This window comes from Oncorhynchus clarkii, chromosome 9 (assembly GCF_045791955.1).
Source record: "Oncorhynchus clarkii lewisi isolate Uvic-CL-2024 chromosome 9, UVic_Ocla_1.0, whole genome shotgun sequence".
NCBI classification, from domain to species: domain Eukaryota; kingdom Metazoa; phylum Chordata; class Actinopteri; order Salmoniformes; family Salmonidae; genus Oncorhynchus; species Oncorhynchus clarkii.
Genome location: NC_092155.1, coordinates 25,628,372 through 25,656,269, shown reverse-complemented (window position 1 = coordinate 25,656,269; position 27,898 = coordinate 25,628,372). Strand labels below are relative to the sequence as shown.

Genomic DNA, 27,898 nt, shown 5'->3' with positions numbered 1-27,898 from the left:
GTACACAGTGCATTTCATGCAAAAATAACATTAAGTGTGGGCAGGTTGTGCGTAATGCGTGCGTAAAATGCGATCTGAAGAAGATTGCGGTTGTTTCGTCGAGGCATATAAGCATACTCGTGAGTTATTTCGTCTACGTCTACATTTTTGTCACATCTTATTCATGCATCTATCAAAACACCTCAAAGGCAATATCGAAACGAAAATAATCACATTTTCTCTCTTGAAATAGCCTACGTTCTCAAATTCACTCTCAGCGCAGTCAGTCCACAAAATCTATCAGGCAGTCTTCGAAGTTTCGGTTGACCAACTTTTCCAACCTCTCTCCTTGGTGTCGATTTATACGCCACCTCCCTCCTTCGTAAAAAGGGAAGGACCGCTTAAAAAAAAAACTAAATTCCGAGTTTATGAGTTGAAATCAGATGAGGAGAAAGTTCTTAATTACCAGTAGCCAATTTATCGTAAAACGTGTTGACCAGATAGGCATAAATTATGTGCACACATGCAATAACATATATCTCTTGTTTAGTTCATTTGACTGAGTTTTTGCAGAGTGCATTTTCCCCCTCCATGCACGCCAGGGACATATCTAGGACAATATCAATAAGTCACTTTATAAAGCATCCTCATTTGCTCTTATAACGGGATTTCTGAACAATCAATGTTATTTGGCAAATGGAATATTGTTGCATTGATTGGAGGTCTGTGTCAAACACTTAAAATGATATAGCCTATACATGTTTTTTTCCCCGGAGTTAAACAAATTATAAAGAATAAATAACTCACTTTCAAGTCAGCTGTATTATATTAGGCTGTTAGGTTCAGTGACCTCTCTCGGCCATATTCACAATCTGCAGTTCTGTTGGACATTTGCATCCTCTGGAGCATTATTCACGTATCATTCATCAAACTTGTTTAATTATAAAACATGTAACTACAATGGTAATGTATAGAACAAAATACAAAGTATTTGGACTGTATAAAACCCTGTCACTGTCCATTGTCAATTGGAGCCACCCAAGCCCGAACCTCCCTACTGTATTGGTTCAGAGAAATGTGATGCAATTGCCTCCTCATATAGAATACCAACGATTTCCATATTAATGAGGAAATAATTCACAGCGAATAGTTCATTAAACCTAATTAATTCAAATCAATAAAGGACAGTAGTCTTTACTGTTGGTAACCTATAGTACAATTTCATACTTTTTTTGGAAATTATAGTCTGTAAAAAACCCAAATTGTATAAAGTTTTTGCCTATAATAATCATGATAATATGCTAATAATAATATTACTAGCAATTTTATAAGGATTAGTAGTAGTAGTATAGTAGTAGCCCAGTATAGCCTGTAATATAGGCCTGATGATAATAATAGTGTATTATGATTATATGCCTAAGTGACATAATGACTTTCTTTGGTTTATCTTGTAACCACAGATAATTTAAGTGGATAATCTGCAGTTGATACATCCATTTTTGTAGGCTACATATAATGTAATACTGTGTACCCATTGATTCTTGACGAATATAACTTATAAATGCCTCGTGAGCTTAGTTTAACCACATCAAAACTCAACACGTATGCTTGTTTTATGCAATGTTTGTAAACTAAAAAAACACTATATAGCCTCAACATGGTTCAGACTGTTTATGTATTTTGTATCCATAACTGTGTTTATGAATTTGAGAGTGGTTACATTTATCCAGCCCCATCCCTCAGCTTTATATTATCAACTTCTGATTGGCACTTTACATGAACTCGTATCTATAAACCCCGAATAACCACAATGTATGACAGTCCAGCAGTTTGCAGCCTATCATGTATTGACATGCAAGTAAAAGCCAAAAACACTGAGTAGCGAACGGAAGTGAAGGGCCCTACTGATGCCGCCGCCGCCCTGACCAATGAGAGGCGAGAATCCAAGTTCTAGGTGCGGAGCTCTCTTTGGCTGCGCAGAGCTGCACCGGAGGCGGGCGGCAGTCAGACAGCGAAAGTGAAGTCTTTAGACCTGCCCAGTTACGAAAACTCAGCCTCTTCTGGATTGCGTTCAACAACTGAACAAACCAAAACCAATCCAAAAGTAAGACTTGAAGAGGAAGGAATCAAAAAGCTGAGCTGCTGGCTGACTTGATTTTACGCGCCTTTCTGCCAATAATTATTTTCCGGTGTTGATTTTTTTGCAAGCACTAGCCTACAAAGTTGAACGTGAAAAATGTGAAGGCAACCGCCTTGTTTCACCCAGGTTCCAGGATCCCCCTTTAAATCAATGCAATACAGTTCAATGGTACGTGAACGTGGATTATTATTGCTATGTGTCATTTTCAAATGTTACAACATTGTATTTTTCTCATTAATGACTTGCTCTTCACCACAACCCGGTCTGGTTGAGCGGGTATAGAATTATGACAAGTGGACAAGACTATGATCAGATATATGATTGTTTATGTTTTTTTTTCTTTCGGTTGGCACACATCCTGCGTTAAACTACACGGCCCCTCTGTTGTCAAACTACATTTGGAATGTGTGGAACAATTCTATAGGAGGTTACACATGCAACGCTTTTGGCACAATATAGTTTTCTGCAACCGCATTTTGAGATAAAGAAGGTCACAACTATAGGGATAATTGTTCCCCTTTAGGCCACACCATATTTACACCACTGATACAGTCCAATAATGAGCGGTAACTTCCATGAAGAGGAAAATGTTAACATGAATTTATGAACACCATGTTCCTCTGCGCGCCTTGCATTGAAAAACAGGCATCCAGCCTACAGTAGTCCAGCCTACTTTTATGCCTCATGGCTTTTTAGTCTCTCAGTCCGGATTAAAATAAAACATTGTTTACTATTTGATTGACACGAAATTATAGTTTAGGCGAACTGAGGCATTACTGTGGAGTTGACGCGTAGCGTCAGTGCCGCTGTTCTTGTGAAATATAGGGTTGAACTCGTTGACAGGCCGCTGCTGTCCTCCGTTCCAGTAGTTCCTAAATGGTGGGTCTGGATCACTAGTCCAGACCTCATAGGTCGCAGCTATGTGTTGTCATGGTGAAAAACATTGTAGTCTCGTTTATGTGGTGGGTCATGCGTAAACTGCAATGACCTCAGGTGGGTCAAAGTTTTGGAAGCAGTCAACTGTTTAACCAACTCACATCAGAACCAGAACCATAACATACCGCACATTGAACAATGTCCTATACTGGTATAGTTTAGAAAAGTGCATATACTATATATTTGCCTTACATAGTTGACTTGGAATGTGTAGCTATGTGTATTTAACATCGAAACTATAATGATCCACTGTTGCTAAAGGCTATCAGGCAATAAGAAAGAGTGAGGTAACTTCAAATTCTGCACCATTTTCATTAAATGTGTGCCATCCAGGCAAATTTGCACTTTGATTTCACTTTCAAAATGTATTGTGAATAGAGGGAGACATCGTATATATTGTGGAGTGTGAAATGCATTTTGGAAGTGTATTATAAGCCACGTCGGGCATTTCTATTAGATGTTCTGTTACATTATGCCTAGCCTATGCTGTATAGGGAAATTATCGACGCTATTAGGCTTGTTTGTAAAACAGAGAGTTCGAATAAGGCCTCTAGTCCATATCGTATCTGTAAGGGAATTTTCCATTCCATTCCTTTTCGAACCGGCACGCTGGTCCAAAGTCTTCTGTTCAAAAAATCATAACTCAGAGAGCGAAGGGGGGAGAGTTTAATGCTGTGTTTTCTGGGGGAGACGGGAAGGTGGGCTGGTGGCAATGGAATGCGTTTGTTGGAAGGGGAGGAGTATGACTATGTAATTAAGTGAGAAGAAAAATCTTGGCGACTGATTTGTTAGTATCGCTCAGACGGAGGGTGTACGGGTCGATATTCTAGGCTATCAAGTTTGAAGAGTGCGTGTTTCCAAAATTCTGCGCTTTCTATACTTTTCAAAATGCTTTTATGAATTGACTTCTCACGTTATAAAGCGATCGGTTCCAGAGTAGCGAGATTTATTTTCATTTGCGCCGGCTCGGATTGAAAGAGCCATATAGGCATTCAACGTGCTTATTTGTAAAAGCATAGCCTATCTGCCATATCGTCTCCATTTGAACTGAGACATGGAATTGTTTGGACTTCCACAATCTCACTGATGTTCTTGGATAAGACCTTTACACGGATAACTTCTCCACAATTTTGCATGGTGCTTTACCGGCAAGGAAGAATGGCGCGATAAAGTGATTTTCAGAGAAATCAATCGAAGTACCTATTTTGTGTACACTCTTGGCTGATGATGTACTCTCCAATTTGTCTTACTCAGGTATAGCCTAAGCAATGTTTTAAATTGATTTCTTGTTATTATCGATTATGTGCCATGCTTATTATTGCGGCGTGATTTATTTAGTAACTTTGTTATTATAATTATAAAATATTATAAAACTTTAGCTTATATAATGCATATCTTTTGTAGCAGTATGAAACGTGTCTAAACCCATTTGGTTTTGTGTATATTTTGGTATTGATATGGTTTTCACCTGGTCTAATAATGTGTGTTGATTTAAAGCGCTTGAAATACTGTATATTGTATTATAGGATGACAAGTTCATTTTTGAGTAAGAAATAACGTGTTTTACCAGTGAGAGAGAAAATAAGCCAAAAGAGTCTGTGCAGTACCGCCATGTGTATTCTAAATAAGATAGCTCCAGCGTGTGCGTAAAAGTCCTCTTTTAAAATGCCGTGATCAATGATATAGGTTATGAGATGATATTATAGAACATCTCAACGTCATTCCTTTTAACCTGTGTTTGATGTGTAAACTAAAACATATAATCGGACTACTATTATTATTATAATATCTTTTTCAGATGACCCCAAATCGGTTTTGGCCTGGTAATATTGGACAATACTTTTTTTCATAGTGCGTTTCAGGAGAAAGTTTCACTCTGTTCGAGTTGCATGGGAGCCACTTGCAGTGAATGAAGATGAAAACAATGATAAGTGGTTGGGCAGAGTATCAGGGCTTTTGGCTGACTCAATTTGACTGTTTATATTTTACTTGGCTAAAGTAAGTGATTGGCTGAGATGTGGTTTAGTTTGTGCTTAAAGAGGATTGTGCTTTTATGACCTCAACTATAGTGCACTGCACACAGGCCCTTGCCAACTCATTTGTCTTAAACCTTTATCTTTTTAGTAATTTAGCAGACACTCCTATTCAAACAGCACCACATGCAATCCCAAGGCTTACCTAGAAATGTAGCATAGCCAAACCTTAATTTGTAGTGCAAACTAGGCTTACTTTTTTATAGTAGAGAATAAGTTAGGAGTTTATGAGCTGGATTTGGTTGCTGTATAACTGCAATTCATTATAATGTAGCAAATAGGAAATGTAATGGCATTATGGTTATTTGTAAGTAAAGCTAATTTATATCCTATGTACCTTACTGTTGCCGTATAAACATTTATGGTAAGGTTATGGCGATATCATAAAAAAACTAAGTTCACTATTATTACAACTGATGTCTTGCTTAAAATGTCCTATCACTTTCACAGGTATTGACTGTTACTTTTTTCTAAAGCCTCAAAGAACATTGTTTTTATCCCAAAGAAACTCCCTTTCTAAAGAATAACAGCATCAGTTCATAGTTCATACTTTCCAAATTGGATGAGTTGTTATTGATGATAGATTTTGCCTTCAGTGCGTTTGTTCAGCGCCCAAAGTCAAGTTTTGTTGGCACATTACAGGGCGGATCAACAATGTGGCTTTCTCTGAACAACACCAGTGGGTAGTTTAAGAGCATAGAGATAACTGGGATTGAATCTCTGTGGTTTTCCCAGAGCTTGTCTGCTTGCTTACACAAAGAACAATATGTGATTTAACTCTTCCGAGGCCGTTTTCAAAACAACGGTCTTACAGTTATTGATTTTGACATAGTAATGACTTAAAAATTCTAATGTTCATGTTTCTCCTGTCTATTCAACACTAACAGCTACTAGAATATGAGATTATTTATGTTAAAATTGTAATAAAGCACTTTGGGTTGGCCATAGATTTGACTAAACTTAAAATTATTTGCAATATTTAATAATAATTTGGACGTGTATTAATAAAGTCTGTTTCATAAATTAAAAGAAAAACAGTTTAATTTAAGTCATTATAACCTAATAGTTTGTCTTAGTCAAAATGACATGATCCTTGGCATTGCGCTATGCAGCCAAACAAGCTATCTACACATAGGTCTACATGTGAGAGGAAAAACAAATCTAACCTGCCTACCTAAAGTGGATTTAGAAAGGATTTAATTCCCGCTTAGCACAAGGCATTCCAATGCCGCCCTTATTAAAGGAGTAATGAAGGTACATAGAATCTGCAGGTTGTGCCAAGATGCCATTTTTATTGTCAACCTTGGTTAGATTTTTTTGAATGACTCTGAGTAAGTGCCATGCATCTATGAAAACACATTAAGGGACTTGGCGTGGGACTGCAAACATAGATTGGGACTATGTCAATAATGGCTCTAGGTTGAGGAATACTATATGTTATTTTCCCTACCTTCTACTCCTTGCCTTTGGAACATGGAAGGTGACTGTGTTGAAGGATAAGGGGGGGGGGGGGGGTTGAGGTTTCTCCTTTCCGCCCCTTCAGTTATGCAAGCATTTTTTACTACACTCTAGTTCCCCCCCTTCCAGACTATCCTTTCTCCGTTTCCAGTGAAGGGCAAGTACATGTTGGAATGTGGACAGTTTGATAAGAGAAATGCAAGTGTGAGAGGCGCTTGCTTCTTGTGCCAACAACGCAGCAGTCCTAGTCGGAGCATGCTCGGGGGAAACAGGAACAGCATCTGACTACATTCTATTGTGGTGTTGGCGGTTGTAATAAACACGGTGGCATCCTCGTATCTTCGTCAACCTAGATTGTTATTTCTCGGTTGTAATCCCAGCCATATTGAAGATGGTAAAACTGCTTTTTTTCTCTGAACAGATTTGTCCTATAAACTCTCAGGCCAGATAGACTTGACTGTCTTATAGGAGTCAATATGTCGTGAAATTGTGGTTTGTCTACAGTACATCATTGTTTAATTTAGTTTTTGTCATTTTACTGTATTGTAACCACAAAATGCCTCACGTCAACTTGTGTACATGAGGTATTCTGTCAGCCTTTTCCTGTAACAATGTGAATGTGTATATGGGCTATTTATCTTCTGTTCAGGAAGACTTCTGGCTCAACTTTTGCGAAAAAGGTCACTTGACATGACTGTGCCAACTAACTTCTCTGATTCTTTTTATTTTCCGTCTTCCCCTTGCCTTTCAGGATGAATTTCATCCCTTCATCGAGGCACTTCTCCCTCACGTCCGTGCCATCGCCTACACGTGGTTCAACCTCCAGGCGAGGAAACGCAAGTACTTCAAGAAGCATGAGAAACGGATGTCCAAGGACGAGGAGCGTGTGGTCAAGGACGAACTGCTCAGCGAGAAGCCCGAGATCAAGCAGAAGTGGGCCTCCAGGCTCCTCGCCAAGCTCCGCAAGGACATCCGTCAGGAGTACCGCGAGGACTTTGTGCTCAGCGTGACAGGCAAGAAGCACCCGTGCTGTGTCCTCTCCAACCCCGACCAGAAGGGCAAGATCCGGCGGATCGACTGTTTGCGGCAGGCCGACAAGGTGTGGCGCTTGGACCTGGTCATGGTCATCCTGTTCAAAGGCATCCCGTTGGAAAGTACAGACGGAGAGCGCCTCATCAAGTCGTCGCATTGCACCAACCCAACACTTTGCGTCCAGCCGCATCACATAACAGTGTCGGTCAAGGAACTGGACTTGTTTCTAGCATACTATGTCCAGGACCAAGGTAGGTTGACTTACTGTGTGAATCACTGGTTGGGTGGGTGGAGTTTAGGGTTGGCCAAGGTCAAGTGTCATATCCGCTGCCATTTTGGCAGCCTCATTGGCTGGTTGGAGTGTCTCCACTATGGTGTCTTTAGAAGGAAGCTGGCCTGTCGTCAATGTAGATGAACATTGGGCACTCTTGCAAACAGGCATGTACATTAAAAAAAACAATACAATACAACCAGTCAAAAAAAACATGAAATGCACACATATTTTGCACACACAGACAATAGAAGATTGGTTTGATCGTTTTCCAAATACCGCTGCATATTTTGGATGTGCTGTGCATTCTGTATTGTTTCGGCACACACAAGTTCTCTTTACAGAGACTTAATACATTATAGTGCTGCCAAAGTATTGTCATTTAATAGTCTCTGAATAAAGAGAGAGGGTTTTGCTCATGGACACAGATACAGTATGTGCTCACAAAATGGATTGTACATTTTTGGATCAGAAAACATAATTCAAATTGAAACAAATCATTTAAGGTGACGGGTATGAATTGATGGTTTAGAAAAAGGGATTTGGGCAAAAAGGGAAATTTGTACATTTTGATTGATGTACAGTATTTGCTATTTTTATCCTGACAAATGTTGAAGTCTTGATCTTTGATTGGATCTTTAATATAGTTGTTGTAACAAGGAGTTCCTGCACTAGATTTTCATTAAGAAATGTGGTTTGTTAAATGAACAAATGTGTTCCCTAAAATTCTGCATATAGTCAATGAATCAAATTGGCAAAATTTCTAAAATAGCTCATAAATAGATAACAATGGCAAAATATTTACATTACATCTCATGATTCTTTGGGTAAGAAATTGCAAATGTATAGGACATTTAAAATGGAATGAGAACTTGTAATACAGAAATTAATGTAATGCCTATAAACTCTAAAGTAGTCATAGTATTTCTAGATGTTACGATAGAAAGTGATCTTTATATTGTTGTAAGAAGAGGAAACTGACAAGAACCCTAATTTTCTCAGACCAATACCGCACTGCGGATATATATTCTGGCAAATAAGGTTGCTTTGTTATTCAACCTCTTATGTATTTGACACCTAACTTTTCTTTACTCCATGAACAACTATTCCCTTAACCTTTTGTTACATGTTTGAAGTTATTTCGAACTCCCTGGCCCACAATAAATGCTCCAACGATAATGCCAATACATGCAGTAAGGTACCCGTCCGTAATGCATTGGCTGTTGGAGAAAAAACGCAGACAGTCTAGCTAGCTCATTGTCATGAAAGGCAGAGCCTCCATTTTGTGTTTGATAAGTGCCAGGGAAAGCAGAAGGCACAGCAGAGAGACCATAATGGTTGCCACTGGCACCATGGTTGGCATCAGACCCTCTTTTGTGTCTTTTGTAGGGCGCCGCTCATTCTCATGTCTAGTTTGCATCTGCCGCAATTGAACTGTTGTTAACAAATGAACAGTATCAGACAGCACACCGCAAAATGTCTCAAAAATGGTCCACTGATATCATGTAAGGAATACGAATTTACAAAGCACACTACAGGTTGTGTTAATATAATTGGTTGAACTACAATGTGTATACATGCAGTTACCAAGTTGGGGAATCCTAGTATTTCAAAATATGTTTTTCAGTTATGAATATTTGTCCCAAGTGATGAAAAAGAATCAGCTTTTCCCATATTGGCAGCTTACCATATTTATTTTTAGAGTAGCCTAGATACCATATAGCGAGCCTTTATTTGCAATAGGACTGACATTCTGTTCGCCATTTCTTTTGAATGAGACTTTCAAAAAATATATATATATATATATTTTTTATGCTGCCGAGTATAGAGCAAAGGGCAGTCTTTGGCATGCCGTTACCAATGCCCAGCTTTCTAGACAATGTAGCCACATTGTGGTAGCGTGCGGGGCGGGCGCCATTTTGTTTGCGCTGTGCCAGGCAGGCAGGGAAAACGGCAGTAATGGTCGTTAGAGGTTCCGAGGTTGGCATCAAACCCTCTTTGTCTGCTTGCAGCGTGCCTTTGATTCGTTGGTTGGCATCCGCAATGCAGTGGGCACGCTGGAAAGTTTCTGACTGTGGCAGAATGGGGACCGCCATGCTTTTGTTCTTCTGCAACTGCATGAAACAAACAAACAAACACAAAGAAGAAACCGCCAAACTGCTGCCCTGCTTTGACAGAATATGGCATTTCCGTTAATCGTTAGGAAAATAATATGTCATATGTCCCATGGTTTCTTAGATTTTTCACCTTATTACATTTCAACTTTAGTATTCTTCCAGGTGAATTATACATTTTTGTAATATGTAGCTACATTCAAATCTGTTAAGAGTAACCCTCTTAAACTATTTGGTGCGAGCTGTTTCTTTATGGCTTCTTATGTAATGTTTATGTAATGTTGAGTTTAAACTATACATATTTATTAACTTTGCAGGGTTGATGCCCAAGAAAGGTCGCTGGCTCGGGGAGTGAGTGGGTCATTTTAGAGAGGTTTCTCAACCCGTTGTTGTCAGGCATAGATGCGTTTAGCTGGGCAAAGTCTGCCCTAGCAGCACCCATGTGCATGCCCAGATGAATGCCAGCTGGAAGGGGGTTGGGGGAAGGGTGTGGGGGTTGTGGGAGCCATTGTGCCAACCTGCCAGTCTTTTTCAATGGAAACCCACTGGCATGGGATAATACCCTTCGCCATGTGCTGGCGCTAGCTGCTGAAACTAGTAACCACCTTGTGTTCATCAAACATTTCTCGTTCGTATTGTAATTTAGATGATTTTTTTTGTTCCGTTGTGGGTGTTTCGCATATCAAATATTTCTTATAATACTATTCGATTTGCTCAAGTCAGGACACGGAGATAGGGCATCTGTTCATTCAGTTTCATCACCGTTTCACAAGCACAAGGTACCATTGTGCTTATCATATATGAACACTTGAGGATACTGTAGACTTATTTGTCCAAATATTAAAATAAGAACGCACACCATTTACTCAACCCAAAGCTCTTGATTTCCATGAGATTTCTGATAATTATCTGGGTCCCTATAGTAGCTAAACAGTGATTGTGATGACTAAGGGAACATTTTGAGGAAGGCTTTGAATTTTTTTTTATCCCAATGCCAGATCCCTCAGTGGATTTAGTAGATTCTGCAGTATTTATTTAGTATTTATCTGACTTGGAATACCCTTTTGTTACGCTTTGTGTTTGTTCTGATGTAGGCTAGGAGGAACGCTATTGTTGAAATATAATCAGAGCCTCAAAAGACCAGTTATTTAATATGAATGAAGGGCCTCTTATACATGAAGGGCCTGTCTGAGTGCTTCTCTTTTAGATAGCTGGCTGAGGTCCCCGCCGATGTTATACCCCACTAATGAGTACTGTGAAAGAGAACTGATGTCTATAAAGCTTGTGTCCCAAAGTTGTTAATTTGTCTGATTTTGCTTTTAATTTAATTTAAGTTCGAATTTCATAATAATTGCATAATTTTTTTCCCATCCAAAATGAGTCTTGTAAAAAATTCATTCAACTTTTAAGGAGATCAGTGATCTCCGAGTTCATGTTAAAGAAGAAAACGACATAACTCGTAGCCAGTGAAAGAACAGGCTTGGTTGATCCACGGTAGGATCCCATGAAGTCAAGGGCCAAGTCCCTTCCCCATTATCCTAGTGCTGAAAGTTAACATGGTCGTGAAAACATAGTCATATTTTCACTTTATTAAACCTTCCCCCATTTCATTCTTCAAGCTTTTTTGACAGTCCTGATAGGTCCTGGATCCGGATGGATTACCCTCTAATACGGTTTGCCATGTTAAAACGACGGCTCTGTTTTACGATAGCCAGACCATGGAATGGAATGCCTTGACCTTGGCTAAGAGATGTGGTGGGGTGTCCACTGAAGTTTTATTGCGCAAAACAGATCTGTGAAAACACATGGTTGGCCCCAAAGCGCGTGAGTGGCGTAGGGAGCTTTTGGCCTAAGGGGGTGATGGGGGACTACCTACAAAGCACCCCCCCCCCTCTTTGAACCCAACAATTGGGGTCAGCCGTCGTGCTTCCCAGACCACCAGCAGTCCCCTGACAACCATTTGTCAGTCTGCGCCCCTCCCCCTGTCCGCATGTCAGGTTTTCGAATCAGTGAGTGGGAGAGGCAGCAGAAGACGTGCTCCCTCCCAGGTTGGCAGGGTGTCAATGTTGGTTGGTTGTCTTCTCTGGTCATTGGCCGGCTGGTTGCTCTGCACTGCGTGGGGTAGCGCTTTGAGCTGTGTGCCCCTCGTTTTCCAGCTGGCTGCATTTGAGGCATGGTCAGGGGGAGTGAGTTTGACCTCTCGACCTCTGGGTCACAGCGGAGGTCTGTGGCTAAGCACTACATCCCCCCCCCCCCTTTCCCTCCCTCCCTTCTTCCTCCTCCTTTCTCCTCCTCTGCCACCAAGAGTTGCGGCACACTGCCCAGCCCTCTCTGACTGACTCTCCGTCAAGTCACCCCCAGACTCCTGTGACAGCTGCTTCAGGCCCAGGGCTCATAGCCAGAGAAGGATGGCTGGGAGGATGCCAGTAGCGGGAAACTAAATCGTTGCAGGCACACAGTGTTAAGGACACCACCATTCCATGTTTAAAAAAAAAAATTGTGGTTAGGATGACAAAGAGCTGTTTTGTTAGTACAGTACAGTAGTCCACTTATTGTTTGAGTTCCGTCAATAGAAGCATGGTTGACCTTTGGATGAGACTTGTTTTTATGTACAGTACAAATTCACTATATTGAACGTGTAGAGGGATGGTTTGTTCACATTTAAAATAGGTTTTTAAAGTGTAAATTATGCAACAAACAAATTCCTAGTTCCAATGTAACAGAGGAGTCTTTCGTCCTGAATTTAGCTAAGACATTCTGTGAAGGCTTTGTTCAGTGTGAACCACACAAACCTGTGCTGCTCAGCTCTGGCTCGTCTCATCAGTATGCTGTTGGGCCTGCGGTGAATATCTTACTCGGAGCCATAACCTATCGAACACATTCTCCCAGTCTAATCCACTTAGAACAGGTTCCTCTCAGCGCTGCTGCCCACTTTATTGATTTCCTCTTCCTGCTAAACGTCCCTCCCCCTTCTCTCTGCTACTCTACTCTTCTACCCTGTTGCTGTGTAAAGGATGTGGTCTTACTTTCAGCTACATTTAGTGTTGGTAAAGCTCTCTCTTTTTAATTCATTATTTTCTTTCTTTCTCCTCCTTTGTTTATGGTCTTTGCCCTGCACTCTCCGACGCCAACTCTGGTTCTCTGAAACCAGGTTTTTACCACGCAGTATCAGCCGCATGGCATTAGCACCAGAGTTTTGCTCTAGCAAATATCTCAAGGCTTTAAACAACCCATGTTACCTCCTTAGCCCTCTTTTGTGTGCACCGTGTACATAAATCTCCATGGAACTCCATGTAGAGGTCACAGCCCTATGCGGATGCCTGCTTCTCAGCCAACTTCATCACTCATTTTCACTCTCCAAAAGGAATCCGAAAATGTGGCCCTGTAACTGATATGAGAAATGTGGAACTCCTTTAGCACCTCTAGGCTTTTTGTGGTGTTTTTGATCAATGTAACAGTGCAGGTGAAGACAGGAGTCTGATTGGAGAAAGAAGTTCAGAATTTCTTCTAGAAGTTGACACAGTTTGTAGGCTAAGTCCAGATTTTTCTGTGGGTTCCAATAGTGGTCAGCTCATAGAAATAGAAATAGAACACGATTATATATATGTACTATATTATACACTGAGTGTACAAAACATTAAGAACATCTTCCTAATAACTGTTGAGCACCCCAGCAGTGTTGCAGTTCTTGACACAAACCGGCGCGCTTGACACCTATAACCATACCCCATTCAAAGGCACTTCAATCTTTTGTCTTGCCCAGTCCATGTCTCAATTGTCCCATGGCTTAAAAATCCTTATTTAACCTGTCTCCTCCCCTTCATCTACACTAATTGAAGTGGCTTTAACATCAATAAGGCATCATATTCTGACCAGGATTCACCTGGTCAGTCTATGTCATGGAAAGAGCAGGTGTTCATAATGATTTGTACACTCAGTGTATATAGTGTATCTTATGGTTAAGCTCCATCAGAGTTTCCCAGGCTTTGTGAGGTTAGCCGAATACATTTCAACCCCCCCTGAGACCACTTGACAGGAGGGCTAGTGCCACCCCCTCCTCCTAGCTAGTCCCTGCCCCATCAACCAGCCCTCCCAAATGAAGACAAATGGGTACATTGACCCCCTGTCCCACACCGCAAATTGTACACTACCTCACTGTCCTGGCTTACAAAGACGCTGCTGCTGCCTCGACTATTACCATCCAACGGCTGCAGTCTGCTCTACTCTGTTCTGCTCTATTCTACTCTGTTCTACACTAATCTATTCTGCTCTACTCTACTCTACTCTGCTCTACGCTACTCTAATTTACTCTGCTCTACTCTATTCTACTCTACGCTAATCTATTCTACTCTGCTCTACTCTATTCTGCGCTACTCTATTCTACTCTGCTCTACTCTATTCTACTCTGCTCTAGTCTGCTCTACTCTACTCTACTCTACTGTATTCTGTGCTACTCTATTCTGCTCTACTCTACTTTACTTTGCTCTATTCTATGCTACTTTACTCTACTTTACTCTGCTCTACTCTATTCTACTCTGCGCTACTCTATTCTGCGCTACTCTATTCTGCTCTACTCTATTCTACTCTGCTCTACTCTACTCTGCTCTACTTTACTCTACTCTGCTCTTCTCTGCTCTGCTCTACTCTGCTCTACTCTACTCTACTCTATTCTACTCTACCTCCCTCTTCTACTCTTTCCTTCTCTCCTCTCTTCGACCTGACAGTCTGCCTGCCTACCAGGCCTTATCTGACAGCTGTGATTATGGATTTGAGCTAAAGACAGAGCGAGGGCAATAGAGCAAAAGATCAGAGGGGAAAGACGGAGGAGGATGAAAAGAGAGAAGGAGCTATGTAGACCAACATTTAGAACCAGAAAGTAAAAGTATATTATAGAATACTGGCCAGATATTCCGATACAGAGAGCGATAGAAGCATGGGAGAAGCATTCCTTCAATGTAAACTGTCTTTCAGATTGAGAGCGTGCAAAACCAATGTGCATCCTTCATCAAGCTAAAGAATAGGGGAAAAAATAAAGGGGTGAGGGTGGGGGGCAGGAAGGGCCAGACAATCGGGGGAGGTTTCCAGGGAGACGGTTACTTCCCCGTACCCCCTCCCGCTTTCCCCATCAGACTCTTTTCATTTGGGACAGGCCCGATCAGAGGTCTAGAGTGATGGTAGTCTTGTCTTTTGTCTGCATGTACAGTACCCCCGTCATTGTAGGAGTTGCCAGGTTTAGGACGGATAGAGAAAAGGGAACCCATTACAGTGTTTGTGTGTGAGTGTGTCTCTGCTTGTGAGCGAGCGTGTGCCTGGTTGTGCGTGTGTGTACACGCATGTATGTGTTTGTGTGTTGGGGCTAAGTGTATACTGCATGTTGTTTGTAGGGTGAATCCCCAGTGGAATGCTGGATAATGTCATCCCTTGGGTCAAAAAAAGGATATGGCTTCTGGGGCTTGGGAATGGGTGTTTGGTATCAGTTAGCGCCCCATTGAGTTGTCAAATTCTGTAGAGACCCTCTGCTCCTCCCTCACAGATGTCTGTGGCACTAAAACCAGTCTCCTGACATTTAAGATTGAACTAAAACCACCCTCCTGACATTAAGATTGAAATAAAACCAGTCTGATATTAGGATTTAAAAACAAATTCAACACAGCAGTGTAGCTAAGTATTTTGACTGGTGCGATTACCCAACATCCAAACGCTGTTCACACCTTTAGAAGTCTAATTTAAAGCAGTAGGATCAGGCAAAACTGTTAACAAATCGTATCGTGTGTAAAATGCGGCCATGACCTACGTATATTGCCACTTATTTTTCGTTGACCTTTTTCAAAATGAATCAGCAACAAATCGGGGTAAAAAATGAATATGTTAAAGCCATGGTGATTTACTGAAGCTCAGTGCTTCTGCTGACATGACTAAAAAAGACTTGAATATTCATGATATTCAACACATTTGTTCTACATGATAGAAAAGATGAATACATAAAAATAAAAATCCGATTTTCTATGATTGGGAAGCAGATTTCCCTGAAACGTGTTCTAGCTGCGTGTGGACATCCTGCAGGGTGGAACAAGCAGAAAATGAATCCCAAATCAGTGTAACTACAGATGTCAGAGTATGTCTGGACAGCTACTTTCCCCCTGTGATAATCATATCCTGTTTTCACACAGCGAGAGACACACATACAACCCCCCCCCCCCCCCTTCTACCACCCACACACACACACACACACACACAAGGAGAGACACAGATTTTCCAGTTGGAAGTTAAGCCTACAGGAAGAGAGAGATTGGTGCAGAGGAGGGAGATATTCAAATTGAACGAAAACGTCTATTTCAAGTGTAACCGAGAATACGTACATGAAGTCAGGCATGAGAAGATATGTGAGGACCAACATTTGAGTCAAATAAACATAAGAAAAAAAGAACATCTGATCTGGTCATTATCTAAATTCAGCATTAACATACACTTTTTCCAACACCACATTAGCCAAGTATGTTTAATGCCATACTCGGCCTACTGCCATAATCAGTTTAATAATATGAAATGATTAGTGTTCATGTTGTCATGTTTCACCTTACTCTGATTATCTTAATCGTCGTAAGGTTATTATTAGAGTAAGCATACGTAAATTAAAACACCTGGATTTTTGAGCAATCTTTCAAATTAGTAGGACAAGTAAACGCCTTATTCAGAGTTCCAGCTGCATATTTGTTCTGCGCATGTGCTAGCACCCGCCGCGCAAGCCTCCCTATTTTGCATGAGCGAAGTGAGTTTGGAGAAACTGAAAGTATGCATCATATAAATAGTTTTCACATACAAACTCTATATGTCCGAACTCAGAATAAAAAATAACACGGTCACTGTTTTTATTTTGATTGCCGATTTTCTGCATTTATCGAAGTCCCTGCTTTCAGATTTGTCCATGGAAACAGGATTATTAGGGAAATCGTTCTTCTTGCAAAGCATATAAACATTTCAATCGAACTATTATATGAATCTGAGTATTCACAAAAATTATATTATTGTGTGCATGTAAACGTGCACATTCTGTGACTGACTCTATATGATAAATATTTGAAAGACCCTAAGAAACCACCATTATCATCACTGGTAGGTCTTGATAGATAACTGTTAGATGATAAGACGCGGTTCAACCGCTCTCTGTGTTTTGAGGAGCCAAGTGGAATGGCGTCAGGACGATGTGATTAAAGCAGCCGCTGTTATGCTAACAACTAACGGAGGTCGCTAACGAAACCCGGGATTTTACGAGGAAGAATTAGGTCTGGAAATGATACTTTGCATGGAAAGGATATACGTCCTGCCGCTGGATAACTCAAACGTTTCTCAAATGGAATTCCCTGCCTTGGCTGTCATTGGATTCCAGCAGTTTTTGGGTGAAGACTCTGCTGACCTGGAGAAATACCTCCACACATGCACAAAAGTGTATGCACGGAATTGTGTGTCTGGGGGAGTCTATTTAACCAATTGTGTTTGTTGAAGAGTCTGGAAACTTAATATTGCAGATAGATTGTAGCTTCCATCAATGTATTTGTCTGCATAATGTTTGTAAATGTATACAGTACCAGTCAAAAGTTTGGACACCTACTCATTCCAGGGTTTTTCTTTATTTTTACTATTTTCTACATTGTAGAATATTAGTGAAGACATCAAAACTATGAAATAACACATATGGAATCATGTAGTAATCAAACAAGTGTTAAACAAATCAAAGTATATTTTATATTTGAGATTCTTCAAAGTAGCCACCCTTTGCCTTGATGACAGCTTTGCACACTCTTGGCATTCTCTCAACCAGCTTCGTGAGAAATGCTTTTCTAACAGTCTTGTTTTTAAGCTCTGGATTTATAACCCCTTGATATTATTGTTGGATCTGATTTTAACAGCTAACATTTCGATGGCAATAATAAATAGATATGCCGATAGTGGACAACCTTGTTTTACTCCTCTTGACAGTTTAAAACTTTCTGATAAGAAGCCATTATTTCCCATTTTACACCTAGGGTTACCATACAACTTTAATCCATTTTATAAGAAATTCTCAAAACTTGAAATATTCCAGGCATTTATATATAAACTCCAGTCATATTTTATTAAAATGCCTTGTCAAAGGCAGCTATGGATACCAGACCTGGTTTCCCAGATTTTTCATAGGAAAAACTATTCATTCCTCTATTGGATCAGGCATAAATAACCATGCAAAATACACTCAACTTAAATTGAAAGAGATGCTGTTTGGAAACACTGATGGAGGTCAAACAGTTAGGTTCTTATCAGGATAACTCAAGGTGCCGAACTGGCCAGTCTAATAGCATTCATAAACTCTTCAATGGCTGATAAATTATAGCGTCACAGACGAACATTGAGCTTCATGGAAGTGGATTTTCCCAATCTGATGGCTGAGTTGATCTACATCTCAAAACTGTCAGAGTGCAAATCAATCATTTTGCGATGTCATGGTAAACGGTTAGACATGGTTTGTGTTGGTATGACCTCAGGATCATATGGAAGGAGAGGGTGAGTCGAGGCAATTCCCTGCCATTTCTCCCAGGGACTATGCATGTGATATGAACTAAAGCCTAGGCATCAACTCGGGGAGCTAACGCAAGTCTTCACGTGTCAGGCACGTTTACTCATCCAACAAGTGTACAGTGCATTCGGAAAGTATTCAGAACCCTTGACTTTTTCCACATTTTGTTATGTTACAGCCTTATTCTAAAATTGATGAGGACATGTTTTTATTTAATAAATCTACATAATATTAATATATCCCATAATGACAAAGCGAAAACAGGTTTTTAGAAATGTTTGCAAATGTATTACAAATAAAAAACAGAGATAGCTTATTTACATAAGTATTCACACCCTTTGCTATGAGCCTTGAAATTTAGCTCAGGTGCATCCTGTTTCCATTGATCATCCTTGATGTTTCTACAACTTGATTGGAGTCCACCTGTGCTAAATTCTAGTGATTGGCCATAATTTGGAAAGGCACACACCTGTCTATATAAGGTCCGACAGTTGACAGTGCATGTCGGAGCAAAAACCAAGCCGTGAGGTTCGAAGGAATTGTCCGTAGAGCTCCGAGACAGGATTGTGTCAAGGCACAGATCTGGGGAAGGGCACCAAAAAATGTCTGCAGCTTTGAAGGTCCCCAAGAATGCAGTGGTCTCCATCATTCTTAAATGGAAGAACTTTGTAACCACCAAGACTCTTTCTAGAGCTGGCCACCAGGCCAAACTGAGCAATCGGGGGAGAAGGGCCTTGGTCAGGGAGGTGACCAAGAACCCGATGGTCACTCTGACAGAGCTCCAGAGTTCCTCTGTGAAGATGGGAGAACCTTCCAGAAGGAAAACCATCTCTGCAGCACTCCACCAATCAGGCCTTTATGGCAGAGTGGCCAGATGGAAGCCGCTCCTCAGTAAAAGGCACAAGACAGCCTACCTGGAGTTTGCCAAAGGCACGTAAAGACTCTTAGACCATGAGAAACAAGATTGTCTGGTCTGATGAAACCAAGATTGAACTCTTTGGCCTGAATGCCAAGTGTCACGTTTGGAGGAAACCTGGCACCATCCATACGGTGAAGCATGGTGGTGGCAGTATCATTCTGTAGGGAGAATAGTCAGGATCGAGGGAAAGATGAACAGAGCAAAGTACAGAGATATCCTTAATGAAAACTTGCTCCAGAGTGCTCAGGACCTCAGACTGGGGTGAAGGTTCACCTTCCAACAGGACACGCCCCTAAGCACACAGCCAAGACAATGCAGGACAGGCTTCGAGACAAGCCTCCAAATGTCCTTGAGTGGCCCAGCCAGAGCCTGGACTTGAACCCGATTTTACTTGAAAATAGCTGTGCAGCGGCGCTCTCCATTCAATCTGACAGAGCTTGAGAGGATCTGCAGAGAAGAATGGGAGAAACTCCCCAAATACAAATCAAAACAAATTTGATTTGTCACATGCGCTGAATACAACAGGTGTAGAGCTTACAGTGAAGTGCTTAGTTACAAGCCCTTAACCAATGATGCAGTTTTAAGAAAATAACAACAACAACAAAAATTAAGAAAAAAGTAAGAAATAAGAAAAACAAATAATTAAAGAGCAGCAGTGAATAACAATAGCGGGGCTATATACAGGGGGTACCGGTACAGAGTCAGTGTGTCAATGTGCGGGGGCACCGGTGTCGAGGTAATTGAGATAATTATGTACATGCAAGTCGTTGTTAAAGTGGCTATGCATAGATAATAACAGAGAGTAGTAGCAGCGTGGGGCGGTGGGGGGTGCAAATAGTCTGGGTAGCTATTTGATTAGCTGTTCAGGAGACTTATGGCTTGGGGTAGAAGCTGTTTAGAAGCCTCTTGGACCTAGACTTGGCGCTCCGGTATCTTTTGTCGTGCGGTAGCAGAGAGAACAGTCTATGACAAGGGTGGCTAGAGTCTTTTACGATTTTTAGGGCCTTCCTCTGACAGCGCCTGGTATATAGGTCCTGGATGGCAGGAAGCTTGGCCCCGGTGATGTACTAGGCCATATGCACTACCCTCTGTAGTGCCTTGCGGTCGGAGGCCGAGCAATTGACATTCCAGGCAGTGATGCAACCCGTCACAATGCTCTCGATGGTGCAGCTGTAAACTCTTGAGGATCTGAGGACCCATGCCAAATCTTTTCAGTGTCCTGAGGGGGTATAGGCTTTGTCGTGCCCTCTTCATGACTGTCGTGATGTGCTTGGACCATGTTAGTTTGTTGTTGATGTGGACGCCAAGGAACTTGACGCTCTCAACCTGCTCCACTACAGACCCGTCAATGAGAATGCGGGCGTGCTCTGTCCTCTTTTTCCTGTAGTCCACAATTATCTCCTTTGTCTTGATCACATTGAGGGAGAGGTTGTTGTCCTTGCACCACATGGTCAGGTCTCTGACCTCCTCCCTATAGGCTATCTCATCGTTGTCAGTGATCAGGCCTACCACTGTTGATCAAGACACTGTTGATCATATAGGCAGCTACGAAAAAAACTGATGAAAACTCTCTGGGTAAATAGTGAGGTCTGCAGCTTATCATAAGATACTCCACCTCAGGCGAGCAAAACTTTGAGACTTCCTTAGATATCGTGCACCAACTGTTGTTTACATAAATGCATAGGCCCCTGTCCCGTGTCTTACCAGAGGCTGATGTTCTGTCTTGCCGATAGTGTATATTAATGTAGTCGTTCATCCACGACTTGGTGAAGCATAAAGTATTAGTTTTTAATGTCCAATTGGTAGGATATACGTGCTTTCAGTTCGTCCCATTTATTTTCTAGCGATTGAACGTTAGCTAGCAGAACGGGGGGCAAGGGCAGATTAGCCACTCGTCGCCTGGTCTTCACAAGGCACCCTGATCTTTGCCTCGGAATCGCCGTTTCCTTCTCCAGCGAATCAGGTGTGCCAAGCTTATAGTGTCATACCCAAGAAGACTCGAGGCTGTAATCGCTGCCAAAGGTACTTTAACGAAGTACTGAAGGGTCTGAATACTTATGTAAATGTAATATTTCTGTTTTTTTTAGTTTTAATACATTTGAAAAAATATTTAAACTGTTTTTGCTTTGTCATTATGGGATATTGTGTGTCGATTGATGAGGGGAAATAAACAATTTAATCTATTTTAGAATAAGGCTGTAACGTAACGTAACAAAATGTGGAAAAGTCAAGGGGTCTGAATACTTTCCGAATGCACTGTATGTGCTCCACCAAACCAACTCTTACAATGGAATAATAAGGCAGATAAAGCCACAAAAAGGGCATTTATGACAAATGGCAGCAGCTGTTCAAACTAATCTCTCTGTAGCTTTCACAAATGGTGTCCAATTAACAATGAGCCACTGTGGGGTCCTAATCCACGCTGTAGCCATTCTGCACTGCAGCCAATCCGCACTGCAGTCTGCAGCCACCTTCTGGCCGGGGAAACTCTATGCTCCGCCTGTTGAGTTCCATGGACTGGACTGGAGGATGTGCGAGCCAACTCTGGCTTCAGAGTTGGGGGACTTTAGCCTGCTAAACTTAAGCCTAGGAATTAACGTGGGGAGCTAATGGAAGTTGGCTATGTTCTATTTCTGTGGATAGGAATGTGAATGAGTGCTCCCCTTACCGTTTTTTAGTTCTCGTGTCTTTGGGTTACATTTCCAGTAGTTCTACAGTGATAAACTGATGATTTCTCTGCACTTACACAACTTTGTGTAAAATGTCCAACATCCAACCCACTCCTGAAACTGTTAGACTATCACAATGTCCCTAGACAACACTGAGTGTTCACACACATCATGTTTCCAACAGGCTACTGGGAGTAATTGTTGTCGGAAAATATCTTGTTTGGATGGGAACTGTATTGGATTTACTCTTAACCTACAATAACAGCTCTTGTCATAAAATGTATTGACCTTTCTTCATAAATATTAATCAGTCTGCATTGGTGTTGGTCAATCCTTGTTACCAGTCATACAGTTGGTGTTGGTCAATCCTTGTTACCAGTCATACAGTTGGTGTTGGTCAATCCTTGTTACCAGTCATACAGTTGGTGTTGGTCAATCCTTGTTACCAGTCATACAGTTGGTGTTGGTCAATCCTTGTTACCAGTCATACAGTTGGTGTTGGTCAACACTTGTTACCAGTCATACAGTTGGTTTTGGTCAATCCTTGTTACCAGTCATACAGTTGGTGTTGGTCAAGCCTTGTTACCAATCATACAGTTGGTTTTGGTCAATCCTTGTTACCAATCATACAGTTGGTTTTGGTCAATCCTTGTTACCAGTCATACAGTTGCAACCTGTTTCTTTCCCAACTCAACTCCGCTTCCACCACGTTCTCCATTTATGATTCCACACCATTTTACTCTTAATTCCTACTAATCATCAGTCCATAGAAATACAGAGCATCTATTTAATTATACACAGCTACGAACGCCTGCCTTGTCCCAGTTGGTGATCTCTTGGTCATCATCCAAGAGAAAGCCAACAAGCAGAAGCTTGAAAACCTGTCACTGTCGGAGGACTCGGGTAAGTGCAGACATGGCTCTCCGCCCTTCCAAATGACACAGAGTAACTGGTGGAATGTCAATGAAATGAAATGGAGAGAGCTGGAAAGAAATGAAATGAAAATGGGTTTTGGTAGTGAGGCCTGGCACTGGCAGAGGGCCTCAAGGGCAGTGCCAACTACTATGAATGGGGAAAACTACTAGAGAGAAAAAAATTGTTTGGGCTTTTTTCACTCCAAGAATAATTAACCGCGTCCATGCAGCCCTTCTGGTCATGGCGCTTAGCCCTGTTGGACAAAGCCACAAGTCACTGTAGCAGGCTAGCAGCAACATCCCATTTCCACCGTGGAGACCGATAAGGAGAGGGGGTAAAAGGAGGGGGGTGCAAGGCAGTTTCAGCTAGCTACTGAAATGATGAAAGTATGGAGGGTTAGTGGCTGAACGTCATAAATCTCTGGAGATGGTATACTGTAGGTATCAAAGCATACCGGGACTGAGAGGTGTGAGATCGGGGGGAGGGGTTACATGATGGAGAGAGCACCCTGGCTGGTTAGATATATGTTTATATATAGGGAGGGACTCAACTCCGACTGAAAGTTCAGAGCAGGACACAAGAGACATACGTTTCATATCACATGCGCCCTGTCACGTACACCACACTCCACGGTCTGAACTGTAAACTCAGACACTGGTTCTTCATGCATTTTACTGTGATGCATTTCATTTTACTGTGCTACGTGGGCTTGAAAGTGCATGTAATGTCCATGGAAAGGGAACCGGTTTGATATACCTACTATCTGTATGTGTCCCGATCTGCTTTGAAGTTGCATTGATAACTCGTTTAACTTATTTGTTGTGGTGAATATAATCATAAAAAAATAAAAAATAAATAAAAGAGCACTTAATCTCATCTCCCTTTCATTGTCAGAACTGGCATAGGAGAAAATCCAGTAAACAATTATCATCGTAGTTGATCAGCAAATTCTCAGCCCTGAGACATGAAACAGAAGAAAGCCCCATTGACAGAGATTTGCTCACCAGTCTTTGCGCTGATCTTTAAGAAAAGACTTAGTGTTGCCGCCAGCCAATAAGCCCCCCCCCCCCCCTCTTCCTCACTCCTACCGTCTATATGTCTGTATTGTAGGGGTGCGACGGTGTGTGTGTGTGTGTGTGTGTGTATAATCGGAGGCTGCGACGGTGTATGTATCTGTGTGTGTGTATTGTCGGGGTGACTCTGTCCCATGCTCTTAGGCGGGCGGCGGGCCCTGCACGGGGCTGAAAAGAGGGAGCCGTCACCTGCCAGACAAGAGGAATGTTAATGCCGTGGCCCTGGTAATGGGATTTAGTACACACCGTCTATGAGGAGGCGATCAGGGACTCCCTCTTATTGTTCCCCATACCGGACTGGGACCTCTCAATAGAAGACGTGTCTGTGTTTATACAACCACTCACATCTCAATAAAGACTGTTTACAATGTGTGTGTTTGTGTGTGTGTGAGCGAGGGAGAGAGTGTTTGTGTTTGTGGGTGGGGGTGTCTTTGTGAATCTGCGCACATGTGTGTTTAAGACAGAGAAAGTGGGAGGGGGTGTGTGGGCTTGTCTTTATCTCTATGGGAAAAGGTCTTTATGTCAGGGTTTGATGGTAGCTAGTTAATCTCCTCTGGGTTATATACAGGTAACTGCCAAAATAAAGGAAACACGTGAGTAAATGAGGGATACAAAGTATATTGAAAGCAGGTGCTTCCACAAAGTGTGCTTCCTGAGTTAAACAATTAAAACCTCCCATCATGCTTAGGGACATGTATAAAAATGCCCAGTTGCCCATTGTTTTGGCTACCGTGTCTAGCAGAAGAGATCTCCTTGAAAAAGCGGTCTCAAAGGAGCATAGTAGGTTTATAGGGGTGTGTGTCCTAGTCACCAGATCTCAACACAACACTTATGGGAGATCTGGAGTTTCTTGTGGAAGAATGGTGTCGCATCCCTCCAATAGAATTCCAGACACTTGTAGAACCTATGCTTATGGTGGCCCAATGGCCTATTAAGACATTATGTTGGTGTTTCCTTTATTTTGCCAGTTACCAGGTCTATTGTCTATCTAGGTCAGTGGGTTACTTTATATGTAGGTGTGTCATATTCCTTGCATGTAAGTCCCATACTCATTATTTTGCACCTAATTATGCTAATGCTAAGCTCTAGCTAAGTATTGCAATTAAGTTCAAATTGTGATTAGCTGCCTCCGGACACCAAAGAAAACTTTGTAGGCATCCAAAACGATACAGGGAATTTGTATGCTTTTTACTCAACCCTTTGAAAACTTTGTCAGAAAATTATTAGTAAAAAAACAACTCCCAGTTTAAGTTTCAGGGATTTAATGTTTGTTATAAAACATCCATGTCTATTTGAAGGTCAGAAGTAAGATGGGTTACTGTATTTAGGGTGGAACAAACAGTATGTTAACTGGTACCATTGTGGGAGGTAATGGCTCTGTGTTTGTGTCTGGGGCAAGAAGTAGAATCAACCCTCGCCGCCCCAGACATACTTGTTCCCCTCGCTCCCCTTTTCTGGGCCTCTCTCGCTATTTCCACTAAGTGATGGCTTGAGCTGTTTAAATGTCTCTCCGCTAAAATGACCTAAATTCCTTCATATTCACCTCAGAAGACCCCTGCCTTAGCAACCAACCCTGCTGTTTCCCTCTTCCTATGTGAGCTTGGTTAGAAGCTAATGTATGGTTTGTCTGTGTCTAAAAGTTCCTTCCTGTACATGAGGAAACTAAGAAAACAACTCCACCCCCTCTCCCCTCCGACCGTTCCTCCGAACAGAGCGAGCTGCACAAACAATGACAGTCTTCTTTTTAAGGCTTTTGGCAGGGTGACTTGTTGTGGTTAGATAAATAGTTATTTAATCGTGTTTAATCTGTGTTAAAACTGAGGCGTTTGGAACAATTACCTCGTGTGGGTTTCCCCAACAGCTGTTCTGTAGCTTTTTAACACGTTTTCCCAAATAGAGAGCGCTTGTCCTTTTTAAGGGTTCTCTCTAGGTGAGTGGAAATAAAATAAAAGCCTTATGGAAACTGAAACTGCCCTTTTATCCTGATGAGGAAGTCAGTATTCACATTCCTTTAGAAAGCATGCCAGGATGACCTTTCTTCTAGTGATAGTATTCCTCATGTCTTTTTCAACCTGTTTGAACCCGTTTTCAAACTAGTATCGGCTCAAGTCAAAAATGAAAGTTAAACACCTCACACCACTAGAGACCTTTTTTCAGCACACATCTCAAAGTTGCTGGCTTGATAATGGACGCCGCCATAATTTCCCCTTTTTCCTTGCCTGCCAGCTGTGTGCTATTGCATAAACAACGGTCTGCATGGGCACCTTTGGGCTAGCAGAGCTGTCCGTGGGTTTGTACCTGCTCCAAGCAGATGTTGTTGGAACTGGCGCCCGGAGTCAAACATAGGAGCCAACCAGTGACTTCGACTTCAGGAAGAGTTCAGTAATTGGAGGAGTGCACTTTGTGAATGCTATTTTTTACCGTATAAGGGAACTCCGAAAATATATGCACGCACGTATACATAGGTTCCAGAATTCAGCACAAATACAGTCTGCGTCTGTGACAACTAGGCCAGACGTCTGCGAGTGGGGGTGTGTGTGTGTGTGTGTGCGCGTGTGTGTGTGCGCGTGTGTGTACGTATGTCCCTTTGGTTTAGTATTCATAATGAGGTGTTGCGTAACGTGGACTCTATCTCCTGCGCTCTTCTCACTTACCACCTGTGTAAACATGGGTGGCATTATGAAACGAGCGGTTCCAGGGAAAGACTCTTCCCATTCCGGGCCTGTTGTCAGAATGAGATCAGTAAATGCCTCGCTTTCGACTCTCTCTTTCTGGTTCTCTCTCTCTCTCTCTCTCCTTCCAGAGTTGAACAATGTGGCCACTTAATGAGGTCCCTATAGGAGGAGGTAGACCAACATCAGTAGTTGGTAACCTGAACCTTCTCTGTAGTTGGAGTGTACCAGTGTGTGTAGATTACACGTGTACCAGTGTGTGTAGATTACAAGTGTGTGTAGATTACACGTGTACCAGTGTGTGTAGATTACACGTGTACCAGTGTGTGTAGATTACACGTGTGTGTAGATTACACGTGGGGCATTGAGACGGATGCTTTCCTTTAGGTCAGGATGACTGCCAGAGTGTGACCTGTGCTAACATAATTGCAAAATGGTTTTCTGATGATCAATTAGCCTTTTAAAATGATCAACTTGGATTAGCTAACACAACGTGCCGTTGCTGATAATGGGCGTCTGTACGCCTATGTAGATATTCCATAAAGAATCAGCCGTTTCCAGCTACAATTGTCATTTACAACATTAACAATGTCTACACTGTATTTTTGGTCATTTTGATGTTATTTTAATGGATAAAAAAAAGTATATTCTTTCAAAAACAAGGACATTTCTAAGTGACACCAAACTTTTGAACGGTGGTGTATGTGTTACTTTGTATATACTCAAAAGTGACCTGAAACAACAACCTGCCTGAATGCAAACAAAAAACGCTTTTGGCTTGAGAGGAAACAGGTTTGCTGGTCAGTAAATCACAAATACAGCGCTGAAAACACACACAAACTCAAAACAGATCAGGAGACGGAGAGAGGGAGAGGTCTGAGGGAGGAGAACACCAATGACAAGCTGCTGACATCATCCCCTACGGCTCACTACACTCCCGTCGGTGGCCCAGTAACACTGTCACTGACTGAACAGTACCACCTGAAGGACTTTCCACACTCACACATACACACACACACACACACACACACACACACACACACACACACACACACACACACACACACACACACACACACACACACAGAGCCCAAACAGCTACCACCACCGCCGCTACTGCTGCTTTCAATTTCACC

The 27,898-nt window shown here is 41.8% G+C and overlaps 1 protein-coding gene across 13 annotated transcripts in view; it reads left to right on the top strand.

Moving 5' to 3' along the window:
• Positions 1-1,958: 1,958 nt before the first annotated feature.
• Positions 1,959-27,898, top strand: part of LOC139416122 (nuclear factor 1 B-type-like) — an 80,817-nt gene continuing 54,877 nt past the window's right edge. For 4 of the 13 annotated variants that reach the window (XM_071164444.1, XM_071164437.1, XM_071164434.1 and 1 more), the window contains exons 1-2: positions 2,075-2,287; positions 7,298-7,829. In XM_071164444.1, coding sequence (XP_071020545.1) covers positions 2,270-2,287; positions 7,298-7,829 — 550 coding nt within the window. In that variant the 5' untranslated portion in view covers positions 2,075-2,269. Of the gene's footprint in view, positions 2,288-3,837; positions 4,310-7,297; positions 7,830-27,898 lie in introns of those variants that run through there. The other 9 variants (XM_071164436.1, XM_071164432.1, XM_071164435.1 and 6 more) reach the window with 4 other exon arrangements.